The sequence below is a fragment of the Callionymus lyra genome, chromosome 13 (assembly GCF_982586985.1).
Source record: "Callionymus lyra chromosome 13, fCalLyr1.hap1.1, whole genome shotgun sequence".
NCBI lineage: Eukaryota > Metazoa > Chordata > Actinopteri > Syngnathiformes > Callionymidae > Callionymus > Callionymus lyra.
In genome coordinates, this window is record NC_141830.1 from 8223252 (window position 1) to 8237798 (window position 14547).

The 14547-nt window shown below is 35.0% G+C and overlaps 1 protein-coding gene across 1 annotated transcript in view; it reads right to left on the reverse strand.

Annotated features, from left to right (window-relative positions):
* Nucleotides 1-1438: 1438 nt before the first annotated feature.
* Nucleotides 1439-14547, reverse strand: part of klhl32 (kelch-like family member 32) — a 43227-nt gene continuing 30118 nt past the window's right edge. Inside the window, exons 7-11 of the mRNA XM_087805355.1 lie at nt 9894-10620; nt 9204-9262; nt 6078-6270; nt 3866-3960; nt 1439-1815 (exon numbers count right to left, since the gene is read on the reverse strand). Coding sequence (XP_087661481.1) covers nt 1654-1815; nt 3866-3960; nt 6078-6270; nt 9204-9262; nt 9894-10620 — 1236 coding nt within the window. The 3' untranslated portion in view covers nt 1439-1653. The remainder of the gene's footprint in view (nt 1816-3865; nt 3961-6077; nt 6271-9203; nt 9263-9893; nt 10621-14547) is intronic.

Genomic DNA, 14547 nt, shown 5'->3' on the forward strand with positions numbered 1-14547 from the left:
TTTTGAATAATCACAATAAGAATCTCAAACTCAATGTCTAAAATAAAAATGTGATTTTCTTTTTCTAATTAAATTATTTAATTAATTGAATTTAATTATTAACAAATGATGTCTTACAAAAATAGAACGTTAAACGTGTTAATTCAACGATTACATTTTATTCTGATGACACTCGTTTATTTTCTTTTTTATAATTTAATTTAACTTCAACCAACTTTAACTCGTTTTTAACTGTAGTTGTTTGTAACTATGGTTTAAAAAGTGCTAAATATAAATTAAAAAATCTTATATTATCATTGAATTTAAATTGATAAGATTTTTCCTCAAATTCAAAAATACATCTACACTTTTTTCTTACTTTTTTGATCATAGTGAGTCTATTATGCCATTTCAATATTACATATTACTATATTATTATATTACAAAAAAATAATAATTTAGATTACATTTGTATTATCGAAGAATATCAAACTATGTGTAATAAACCAAATTAGTCTAAAACGTTTATTATTTAATAAATGATTTAAAATAAAACAGATTTTCAATATAGAAATGATTGAATTCAATAATTTATTGGCTTAAAAACTACGTTTTAATTTAAAAACATTAAAAGATTCACGATTTGAAATGTTAAATTTAACCATTGAATATTCTGATGACGCTCGTATATTTGCTTTTTTATTATTTAAATTGACTTTAACTTGATTTAATTCAAATTGATTTAATTCAAAATTTAGAAAAAATACATTTTATTCTCCCTTTTAAATTCAATATAATTTTACTAATATTATTGCATTTTAATATTACATTTCAAAGGCTACGGATTAAATTCAAATAATTAATTTAATTTTTCTTTTTATTGTGTAACTATGTGTTATAAAACCAAATTAATTTTAAAAGTTTATTTTTTAATTAAATAATTTAAAAGAAAAAACGAATTTAACCTTTCAATATAAAAATGATTGAATTCAATTATTTATTGGCTGAAAAACTATGTTTTAATTTAAAATAAAAATCAAAGTTTCACCATTTTAAATGTAAAATTCAGCCATTTAATATTCTAATAACGCTGATATACTTCCATGGATTTTCCAAAAAAGAGTTTTTTTTCCGTCCAAAGAAAAAAAAAAGGAGTGAAATGAAAAGTACGGCTCGTTCCGGAACGATCTCTGACAATCCAACGAGGATCTTCGCTCTAATCACACGAGTGTCGCTCCCGAAAAATCACAGAGAGACATTTCCCGTCAATCATTCTCCATCTCTTCAGTGCAGCGCAGGAATCTATCATGTTCTCATCATTTCACCTTCATCTCCGGGTGAGAAAGTATTTCAATTACTATCATTTTTTTTTTTTATCATTGAGTCATTTAAAAAAAAAAAAAACACCATTGACAAAAGTTTCAACTTTTTTATTTTGGTAACGACTTGACTTTAGTTAAGAAACTGGGTTTTAAAATAGAAACTTCTCTCTATAAGCGCGACGAGATATTTAAAAAAAAACAAAAGATCATTTTTAAAATGTTAAGATAAAATCCTTCGATGATCCACATCTGGTCGTTTCAGGGGAGATGGCAGAGAAGAAAAAAAAAGATAAAAATGGCCGACAAAAGCGATGACTTTCATGTTTGGACCAGAAGGTTCCGAGAAGGTCCGTCAGACGGCGGCGATCCTGTGGTGAGGGACCTGCAGCGTCTGGAGGTTCGGGCAGGTGAAGTAAGGCGCCGGGAGGAAACACGTGGAGATCCCGTTGGAGGCGAAGGGCAGAGTGGGACCGTAGAAGACCTCCTCCTTCCCGACTCGGCTCAAATCCAGCACCTGAAGAAGAAGAAGAAAAAAGCACATGTGAAGTCACCGTAACTCAAGAAGATGTTTTATACGGAGCTATTTCAATCACAAGAATTAGAGGTTTTTACTCCTATATTGATGGATACTGCAGAACTAGGCTACTTGGAGATTGAAAGAAAAATGTTAATCAAGTTAGAACAGATATTTGGTAAAGTTGTTGTTTTTCTTTGTGTAAAGTCTACTACGGGAGTGTTTTTTTATTTATTTAAAAAACGGCTCCGTAGCTGAGTTCAACATGAGGGGGTGAGAAAAAAGCAAAAAAAAAAAAATGTAAAAAGGCTACTTGTGTTTATATATATATATATATATATATATATATATATATATATATATATATACTCAGCTCTGAAGAAGTTTTTTTAAATTAAAAATGCTTTCCAAGTTGCCTTGTAATTAAAAGAAAACTACTTTTATATATATATATATATATATATATAAAAGCAAAAAAAAAAATGTAAAAAGGCTACTTGTGTTTATATATATATATATATATATATATATATATAAACACAAGTAGCCTTTTTACATTTTTTTTTTTGCTTTTATATATATATATATATATATATAAGTAGTTTTCTTTTAATTACAAGGCAACTTGGAAAGCATTTTTAATTTTAAAAAAACTTCTTCAGAGCTGAGTTCAATCAGAGGGAGTGAGGGAAAAAAGATACTTGCTAATCAAGCGGAGTACAATATTAGGAGGTGAGGTAAAAAAAAAGAAAAAAGAGCAGTGTTTACAAAGTTGTGTTTACAAATTTTGGAAAGTTTTTTTTTCTTTTCTTAAATGTTACTGGGGAGTGTTTTTTGTTGTACTTAAAATTAGCTAAGGAGCTGCATTTAATGAGAGGGAGTGAGACGAGATGAGCGCGGTGTTTATCAAGTTGAAATATGTTGTTTTTTAATTTAAAGGTTACTTAGGTATTGTTTTTTCCTTTTTTAAAAAAAAAAAACTCCGCTACAGAGCTGAGTTCAATGAGAGGGAGTAATACGGAAAAAACCCCGTAAATAAGTAAAAAAAGCAGTGTTTTCGGGCGCCCGGGTCACCTTGACCCTGAGACAATACAAGGGTTAATTACAAAGCTACTTGAATGTTTACTTCAATGTATTTATGATTAGAAGTGTAGTGACACTTTTATACAAACTTCTTTATATTTAATATAAAAGCTTACGAATTAAAACAGTTTTTTGTATTATTGGAAATAGAATATTAAACTTTCCTAAAATAATAACATTTATTTAGAATTTTCTTTAATTACATTATTCCATATTAATGTCATTTTAGAGTCGTTACCACCTTCTGAAGTTAAAAATATTTCATAATATAATAACTATTGACTTCTTTCAATTCAATTTCAATGTTATGTAAAGTGTCTTTGGCCAGATTATAATCTCTCTATAGAATGTTCCGCGAACAAACTGGCCTCTCGCCTGATGGATCAGGTCTCGTGTGGAAGTATTTAACAGCACGTCGACAGGTGCTCACTGTTGGCACTCGTTCGGCGAACCTGATTCAAGACCACTCGTCTGTAACGACGCCCCGTGGTCACCTTTGGCCAGTTTACAGCTTTTATGTGGAAGCGTTTTTCCACCTGATGACTGAGGAAAAGAGCTCTGCTGCGGAGAGACGGTTTAGAAGGTTTATCTGGACCCTCCTGTCCCTGAACACCTTCAACTGTTTTTCTAGTCTGGACTGTTTGCAGTTTCTAGGGGAACATAAGTGTTACTGTAAGAACACTTCCTTTTATTTCCAATCCTAGCTCATGATCAGCTGAAGGAGATGGTTGGAAGTCTTGGACGTCACCTGGAGGTTCTGATGAAGCTTCATGAAACAGTGTCATGTTGTTAAGAGGTCAGTAGGTGGCGCCATCACTTTAAAAATGATGTGATGTTTTCATTAAAACTAGTTCAAAACAAAAGGAAAATAAGAGCACAGACCGCCATCTAGTGGACTCTGAACATAATGACACTGCTTCATGAAGCGTCATCAGACCAGCGCTGGTTGGAGGTTCTTCGGTCTCACCTGGATGCAGGCCAGAGGCTCGTTGGTCCAGATGGAGTAACCTCCGACCACGTAGATGCGATCGTCGTGCACTGCCACCCCGGACTCGTTTTGACCTGCGGACGACAAAAACACTGGTTGAATTAAACATTTTAAATTTTGATACTTTTTATTGAAATTCAGTTGTTTTTAAAGAATATTTCCCAAAAAAAATGTTTTTCTACTTTTATAATTTGATATTGTAGTTGCAATAATTAAAAAAGAATATTTGCTTTATACCATAGCCTTTACTTTTTTATTTTTGATAGAACTATTATTATTATTTAAAAAAAAGTTTTTTTTAATATATATATATATATATATATTAAAAAGATGAAAAACAAGATCAAGCGAGCTTTTGCCCTTCTGCTCCACGAAATATATATTGAAATGAGAATATATATATATATATATATATATATATATATATATATATTCTCATTTCAATATATATTTTTTCTAAAAACTTTTTTCATTATTTAAAAAAAATAGTTTTGACCTCTGGAAGAAAAAACACCTTATTTTTTTTTTTTTAATTATTCCCAAAAATGTTTAAATGCTAAAAGAACAAAAACTACATTATAAATTTTGAAATGAAAATATATATAAATATATATATATTTTCATTACAATACATTTTATTCTAAATACATTTCAGAAAAAAATCAAAAATACAAAATAAGGTGTTTAGGTAAAAACGTTTTTTTAAATAATAAAAAATATATAATATTGAGGATACATCTATATATTGTAATGATATATATATTGTATATTGTAATGAGAATATATATATATTTTTATTTCAATATATATTTTTTCTAAAAACTTTTTTCATTATTTAAAAAAAATAGTTTTGACCTCTGGAAGAAAAAACACCTTATTTCTTTTAATTTAATTATTCCCAAAAATGTTTAAATGCTAAAAGAACAAAAACAACATTATAATAAAAAAATAAAATATTCTTATGGCACTGATATACTTCCATAAAACGTCTGTAACACTTGGCTCAGATCGTGCCGTGTGTTCACTATTAAAGCGATGTGGTCGTGGTCGGTGGAGACAGGAAACCTCCTGCGAGAGAGACTCAGTGTTTATGTTGTTCTCACCGCCTACACTCGCCCAGCAGGGAACCTGTGTCGCCATCTTGGTAGGTCTGAGCGAGAAGCTTCTGGTCGACGCAGCGTGTGAATATCACCTTGATGAATACTATTTAAACCTGCTAATGAGTCGTCAAGAGAATATTTATAGTTGCTGGCACGAATCCTCGACTGACGGTCCCTTTTTTTTTTCTAATTTTATATACGTTGTGACACTGGTGTCCACTAGGGGGCTCTTAAATGAAGTTGAAAATATGAAAGCACATTTTTAAACATTACTTTTACGTTTTAAAGTAGTAATGAACTTTGTTTGTAACTTAACAAGATACATTTCTCAATGTCTATGTTAATCAAAATATTATGTCATTTATTTTGCACACAGAACATAAACAAGTTAAAGCTCCAGCATTTATTACAATTTGTATTTCTAATAAATGATGAAACTATACTTTGTTTTCATTTGCATACAAGCTCATATAAAATAACTTTTTTTATGTTCTGTATTACAATAACCCTGTAAATTCACAGATGACATCACGCAAACCCCCTCCTGGAGCCTAGGTCTTAAGCAGGCACTATTTATTATTATTTATTTGCTCTTTTCTTAAACAGAAATAGGTACTTTTAACTTAAGCTATTACTTATTTATTACCCCATAACATAAAAGACCCAGAAGCCTCAATAGTATACTTGCTAGATAGGCCGGTTCTTGGGTCAAAACTCCCAAAAAAGGGTCATTAATCTTCTAAAGTCTCTCATCATGACCATGTTTTAAAACTTTTTTACGTTATAAAAATCACCCTTGTCTGAAATCTCGGCGAACGAGAGGTTACGAGAGTCCATTATGATGTAATAATGGCTTCACTCCTCCTCCAGCTAGCTGTATTCACAACCCGCTTTGTTTGTACAACAAGTCCCTTGGATGTGGAGACTTCTGGGATTGATGGCACGCGGTGACCACCATCGATGTTTGACCAATCACAGCAGAGTGGGTGTGGTTATGGTATAACAAGATTTTGTCTCCAGAAAAAAGTGTTTTCAGTGGGCGGAGCTTAAGTACATTTTATAACGTAAATACTTTTATTTTGTTGTACCACCTGTGAGGAGGCTGAAGCTGCAGCGGGTCCACTGGTCCTGGTCCATGCTGTAGGAGTCGATGTGTCGCACCAGGATCCGGTCGTTGTTGTAGTCCAGGTCGTTCCCCCCGAGCACGTAGAGCTGCCTCCTCACCGCCGCCATCACGTGGTAGACCCGCCTCTGCAACATGGGACTGCGGGCCAGCCACTGGTCCTGAAGGTGCGAGGAGACCACGGATGAATCCTGAAGGTAACTGACGTGGGCTCGTCTTCTGGAGGAATAACACTGGAGCTCTGCTTCCTGCTAATGACTCCCCTCCCTGTTCCTAATCATATGTTTTGGCCGGTCTACACCCAGAATCCCTGATCATTTCACTGAGTGTGTTGAAGCTTATTTTGTGTGTGAGGCGGAGAGTGTGTGTGTGTGTTTGCTGCGAGCTGACGGGCGGCCATCTGTTGAGGGTGGAGAGGGTGGGGGGTTGCTGGTGCTCTGGCAGGTGAATGTAGATTCATAGAGAATACAAATGAGACCCTCTCTCCTCTTCCTCTGTTTCCTTCCAAGTCTTCAGCTTCCACCAACACAAATCCCATATGGATGAACACACAAATGTACCTCCGCTCTTGCAGTACTTAGCTAATGCTAACATAAGCGCAGCACTTAGCTAATGCTAACATAAGCGCAGTACTTAGCTAATGCTAACATAAATGCAGTTCTAAGCTAATGCTAACATAAACACAGTATTTAGCTAATGCTAACATAAACACAGCACTTAGCTAATGCTAACATAAGTGCAGCATATAGCTAATGCTAACATAAACGCAGTATTTAGCTAATGCTAACATAAACACATCCCTTGACTAATGCTAACACATGCCCAGCTCTGGTCTAGAAAAGCGCTCTATAAATATAAATGACTTACTTACTAACTTATTTACTTAGCTAATGCTAACGTAAACGCAGCATTTAGCTAATGCCAACATAAACGGAGTACTTAGCTAATGCTAACATAAATGCAGCACTTATCTAATACTAACATAAACACAGCACTTAGCTAATGCTAACATAAACGCAGCACTTAGCTAATGCTAACATAAACACAGCACTTAGCTAATGCTAACATAAGCGCAGCATATAGCTAATGCTAACATAAACGCAGTATTTAGCTAATGCTAACATAAACACATCCCTTGACTAATGCTAACACATGCCGAGCTCTGGTCTAGAAAAGTGCTCTATAAATATAAATGACTTACTTACTAACTTATTTACTTAGCTAATGCTAACATAAACGCAAAACTTAGCCAATGCCAACATAAACAAGCACTTAGCTAATGCTAACATAAATGCAGTACTTAGATAATGCTAACATAATCGCAGCTAGAGTTAATGCTAAGATAAACGCAGAATTTAGTTGAAGCTAAGATAAACGCAATACTTAATTAATGCTAACATAAACACAATACTTAGCTAATGGTAAAATAAACGCAGTACTTAGCTAATGATAACATGAACGCAGCACTTAGCTAATGCTAACATAAATGCAGCACTTATCTAATACTAACATAAACACAGCACTTAGCTAATGCTAACATAAATGCAACACTTAGCTAATGCTAACATAAACACAGCACTTAGCTAATGCGCACATAAACGCAGTACTTAGCTAATGCTAACATAAACACAGCACTAGCTAATGTCAACATAAACGTGAACATGAATAAACCTGTCGTTTATACTGAAATTAAAAAAAGTTTCCAGAAGCCCAAAGGTGCGTTCTTTATGATCGCATTTCCGATCACAATACACACGCACACACACACACACACACACACACACACACACACACGCACACACACACACACACACACACACACACACACACACACACACACACACACACACACTCAACAGTGAGGTTCTCTATTAATTTCCTTGTGAAATCAATTAGTGGATTCTTGACACCTGCCAGTTGAGTAATTCATCACAGGGAACAGAAGGTTGGCATTAATGTTCCACAGAGATCCATGATTGTTACATGGAAAAACACATTTGTAAACCCTTGATGGAGTAATAACACCACTTCTACACGCAGTAAACTTGTTTTTCTTAGACGCACAAAAACATTCAGCCAAACAAATTGTATATTTACCAACAGGAAGTCTGCATCTGATTTTGATATTGTCTTTTCATTCTGTCAATCCCTACTAATTTACTCTGTATTTTCCAGACCGGTTTTCTCCTTAGTTGGTTACTTTAATGAAACTCTCAAAAGACGTTTAACTTTTGAATCATTTTTGCCATTTTGTTCTTCTTGGAGTGACATGCGACCGAGACTTGACACGTGAATGTTGCAATGTCGGAGAATTCTGGCTCTAAGACTCAAATATTATGTATGTTTGTACCACTTTACCAACATTTGACAATACTTGAAAATACTTGATCGATATTTTAGGCCAATCATCGCTATTATACGAAAACTTTTACTGAATTCAACAGCCTATGAAATAATATCACATTTAAAAGATGCATTTTTTTAATTATTGAGAATTATATTATCAAACTATACATAAAGAAATCCTATTTTTCAACATTTGAAATGTTAAACGATTCTATATTCTGATGACACTGAAATACTCCCCTAGCTTAATATTGATTTACAAAATGCGTATCAATGGTATTAACTTTTTCCAAATTGGAACAAGGATATATGTGTAGTATTGTCGAGTACTCGACTCTGGTAGTTGTAGAATTTACAAACCACATGACTCTTAGCGAAGTCGTAACTACTTTCTTTTGTTTTCAAACCGAAATATGTCCAAACATCAGCTTTAAAAGCTGCTGGAGTCGACTGTATCCTCTCGTCCTCAGTCATCGCTAGGATTTCATTGTTTCTTTAGCTGCGCACACAGTACTGTTGTGATAGTCAAGTATATAAATCTTTACTTACACCCCCAACATAAATGGGTTCCAACTATTTCATAAAATATATATATTTGCCCACAATCTGGACTGTGTTCAAGTTGTTGGCCCCATGTGTGATTTAAGTTTGAGGCCCCTGGTCGCTGCCTCCTAGTTTGATCCACCTAAGAGGCTCCAAACACATCTTTTTACATTCAATTTAAGTTATAAAAAAGTCCACTTTTTACCTGGTCTGGATCGTACACCATAAGCCGGTTCTGGTACTGAGCTGTATTGGTCACACCGCCTGGAAGAATAGAGGGTTTTACACTTGCAATAATTATTAATAAAGAATACGATTATTGAGGCATCTGAGACCCAGCACTTAGCTAATGCTAACATAAACGCAGCACTTAATTACTTACTTACTTACTTACTTACTTACTTAGCTAATGCTAACATAAACGCAGCACTTAATTACTTACTTACTTACTTAGCTAATGCTAACATAAACGAGCACTTAGCTAATGCTAACATAAATGCAGTACTTAGCTAATGCTAACATAAACACAGCACTTAGCTTATGCAAACATAAACGCAGCACTTAGCTAATGCAAACATAAACGCAGCACTTAGCTAATGCTAATATAAGCGCAGCACTAAGCTAATGCTAACATAAATGCAGTACTTAGCTAATGCTAACATAAACGCAGCACTTAGCTAATGCTAACAAAAATGCAGAACTTAGCTGATGCTAACATAAATGCAGCACTTAGCTAATGCTAACATAAATGCAGTACTTAGCTAATGCTAAAATAAGCGCAGCACTTAGCTAATGCTAACGTAAATGCAGCACTTAGCTAATGCTAACATAAGCACAGCACTTAGCTAATGCTAACATAACCGCAGCACTTAGCAAGAATAGACGGTTGAGGCACCTGAGACCCAGAGCAGCTTCTCAGCCACACAGCCAGCGTGACAGGACAGCGAACGGTCGAAGGGTTGGACGAACATCCATTTGTTCCTCCTGGGACAGTACCGCTCCACCGAAGGTAGGACTTGCCTCAGTTCGTTCCTGCCCCCGACCGCAAACAGGTACTGACCCAGGGCCCCGAGGAAAAAGTGTTCTCTGCAGGCCTTCATGGGGGCGATCTCGGTCCACCAGTTGGCCCTGGGGTCGTACCGACACGCGGTCCTGACCGCACAAGTCCTCCCGGTGGCGTGTTCCACCTCCCCGCCCACCACGAAAAGAAAGTTCCCCATCACGGCCACGCAGTGGTGGCTCCGTCCCGTGGGCATCGGCGCCAGCTCGCTCCAGTTGGACCCGCCGGCCACCCGGACGTGGTCCTGCGCCGCCGGGTTGAAGTAGCGTAGCTCGCGGACGCGGCTCACCTCGCGCTTGCGTCCGCCGGCGATGTAGAGGGTGAGCGACTGGAAGCGAGGCCTGGTGCGGGACGACTGGTGGAGGGGTTGGGCGAAGGTGGCGCCGTGGTAGTCCAGGGCCTCCTCCAGGAGGGCGGCGGCCGTGTTGCTGGACTGGACCAGTGGGTGACTCTTGGCCAGGTGGTGGAGCGTGGACACGTCCATCAGGCCGTAGCGGACGTGCTGCAGAAGGTCCTCCGTGTATTGGTAGCGACAGTCGTGCTCCAACCAGAGAACCACGAACTGTGGAGACAGGAAGTCACAGATTTGGATTTTAAATTATAGACATTTGCATTTAATTATTTATTTTAATATAGAGTTGAAAGTATGATGTATTCTATTCTATGTTCATCTCTGTATCCTTTTTTCTTTGCATTATTTCCTTTTGTTCTATTTGCTATATAATTACAATTGTCATCCTTTGCCTTTGTTCTTTGTTTGCACTTTGTTCTCGTTTTAGTTTTTATGATGTCTGCTGGAAACTGGAAACCCAATATTCCGAGAGAGATCTCCAGAGGGATTAAAAAAGTTCATCCATCCATTCATGTATCTATCCATCCATCCATGTATCTATCCATCCATCCATGTATCTATCCATCCATCCATGTAACTATCCATCCATCCATGTATCTATCCATCCATCCATCCATCCATCCATCCATGTATCTATCCATCCATCCATGTATCTATCCATCCATCCATGTATCTATCCATCCATCCATGTATCTATCCATCCATCCATGTAACTATCCATCCATCCATGTATCTATCCATCCATCCATCCATCCATCCATGTATCTATCCATCCATCCATGTATCTATCCATCCATCCATGTATCTATCCATCCATCCATGTATCTATCCATCCATCCATGTAACCATCCATCCATGTATCTATCCATCCATCCATCTGTCCATGTTTCTATCCATCCATCCATCCATCTGTCCATGTTTCTATCCATCCATCCATCTGTCCATGTTTCTATCCATCCATCCATCCATCCATCCATCCATCCATCCATCCATCCATCCATCCATCCATCCATCCATCCATGTATGTATCTATCCATCCATCAATCCATCCATCCATCCGTCCATCCATCCATCCATCTATCCATCCATCCATGTATCTATCCATCCATCCATCTAACTTTCCATCCATCCATCTGTCCCTGTTTCTATCCATCCATCCATCCATCCATCCATCCATCATGTATCTATCCATCCATCAATCCATCCATCTATCCATCCATCCATGTATCTATCCATCCATCCATGTAACTTTCCATCCATCCATGTAACTATCCATCCATGTATCTATCCATCCATCCATCCATCCATCTGTCCCTGTTTCTATCCATCCATCTGTCCATCCATCTATCCATCCATCCATCCATCCATCCATGTATGTATCCATCTCTCAATCCATCCATCCATCCATCCATCCATCCATCATAAAACGTCAATATTTTCAAACGGATTCATTTACACATACAGTTTGATATTTTAATACCAATAATAAAAATATATATTTTCATAATTCTATGCTTTTCAATCCATAGCCTTTTAAATTCAATAAAAAAAATGTAGGTCATATAGTCAAAAGTTTATTGAATTAGATTTTTTTTTTATCCTAATATTATGAATTAACTATTCAACATTACTTATAATACCACTTATATACTACCATAAATATCTTATACATTTGGAATGAAAATATTCTTGTTAAAACTGTAACTAAGTTTATTGACTAAATAAGACCCTTCGCCAAGCATTGACACCCACAATGTGTTTTTATCAAAAAACATATGTATTTAAACTATATAATCTGATACCTTTTTTAGCACTTGAAGTATTGTTTGTAACAAGAAAAAGTGTCTTGCGCGGCTGCTCCTTCTGCACCACAAAGAGTGACGAACCCTCAGTGATACATCATCTCCTCTAATGATTCAGTTCATTCCTCAAGCATGTTTGGGAAACTGTCACTTCAGGTGGATTAGTGGGATGTTTGAAAGTCAGAATAACAGATTGGAAAATTAAAAAAAAAAAACGAGTTAAACGCCAACAAAGGGAAAAAAAAAGCGAGCGGTGCCGCTAATCATAATTATTTTTTCAAGACACCTACAGGCTACCGCGGCGCCGAGGACATGCTTTTAATAATCAGCGGCATTGGATATAAAGACGGTAAACATCCACCGGCGAACTCCTTTTGTCTGACGCCGGCGAGAGTCGACGCCGTTTAATTGAACTTGGAAGCGGCGGAAGGTTATTTGTGGTGAGGTTTGAATGTGGGCGATGATGAGGAGGGAGATTATCACGGAAACAAACATGCCTTTTGACATCAACACTTGGAAACAACCATACCTGTGCACTTTTTTCAAGTTTTTAAAAAATATATTTGACAATTTTAAGCTATAACCTAACAATTATCAGCTATAATAGAAACCATTTTTCAATACTAAGGCATTTCTGTCAAAACCATATTTCACTACTTTTCACTACTACTTACTATTAAGATATAATCCAACAATTTTCAACTATAATCAAAAAAATGTTAACTGTAATAAAACAATTTTCGGCTATAATTGAAAATTTTAAGATATAATCCAACAATTTTCAACTATAATCAAAAAAATGTTTACTGTAATAAAACAATTTTCAGATAAAATTGAAAATTTTAAGATATAATCCAACAATTTTCAACTATAATCAAAAAAATGTTAACTCTAATAAAACAATTTTCGGCTATAATTGAAAAATTTAAGATATAATCCAACAATTTTCAACTATAATCAAAAAAATGTTAACTGTAATAAAACAATTTTCAGCTAAAATTGAAAATTTTAAAATATAATCCAACAATTTTCAACTCTTATCAAAAAAAAATGTCAACTGTAATAAAACAATTTCCAGCTAAAATTTAAATTTTAAGATATAATCCAACAATTTCCAACTATAATCAAAAAAAATGTCAACTGTAATAAAACAATTTCCAGCTAAAATTGAAAATTTTAAGATATAATCCAACAATTTCCAACTATAATCAAAAAAAATGTCAACTGTAATAAAACAATTTTCGGCTATAATTGAAAATTTTAAGATATAATCCAACAATTTTCAACTATAATCAAAAAAAATGTTAACTCTAATAAAACAATTTTCGGCTATAATTGAAAATTTTAAGATATAATCCAACAATTTTCAACTATAATCAAAAAAAATGTCAACTGTAATAAAACAATTTTCGGCTATAATTGAAAATTTTAAGATATAATCCAACAATTTTCAACTATAATCAAAAAAAATGTTAACACTAATAAAACAATTTTCGGCTATAATTGAAAATTTTAAGATATAATCCAACAATTTTCAACTATAATCAAAAAAATGTCAACTGTAATAAAAACAATTTTTGGCTAAATTTGAAAATGTTAAGCTATAATAAAAACAATTTTTCACTACTAAAGCATTATGAAAGCATTAGGATGTTTTTGTGGTGTGGGTACAATATAAGATAAAATAGAATTAATGTAATAAAATAAAATAAAAAAAATAAAAATGTCCTAAAATATGGGATATAAAAAATGTAATAAAATTCCATTAAATCTAGTGACCAAACAAATGATAACTACTCGTTTGCAGATAAACATTTATAGTAAGTAAGTAATTTATATTTGTAGAACGCTTTTTTAGACCAGGGTCACAAAGCGCTTAAATAATCAAAACAATACCCAATAAAATATATACTTAAAAGGTCAAGACAACACTGAGTCAAACACAGGAGTCTCAGAAAATCAAGGAAAAGCCGGCACGAATAAAAATGTCTTAAGATGTTTCTTGAAGGAGTCGGTAGACTAGGATCAGGAGAAATGTGAGTTCTCCTACTAGAGCAGGTTCTGTATTAACTGCAGGCGAGACAGCTCCTCCTGGTTAAGACATAAAAATGTCGCAATATTCCAGACGAGAAAGACACAAACGCATGGATTACAAGCTCCAGATTCCAAGTCTGTGTTTTTTTTGTTGTGTGTCACCGCTCTGTCTGACAGTGTGTGTTTGTGCGTTTTTCGCTACAGCAGTGAAGGTCACGCTGTATCACGTAACTTCCTCGGGGCACAGAATAAATCAACTTCTTTCCCCCTCCCTTAACCCAAAAAAAAAAAAAAGAAAGAG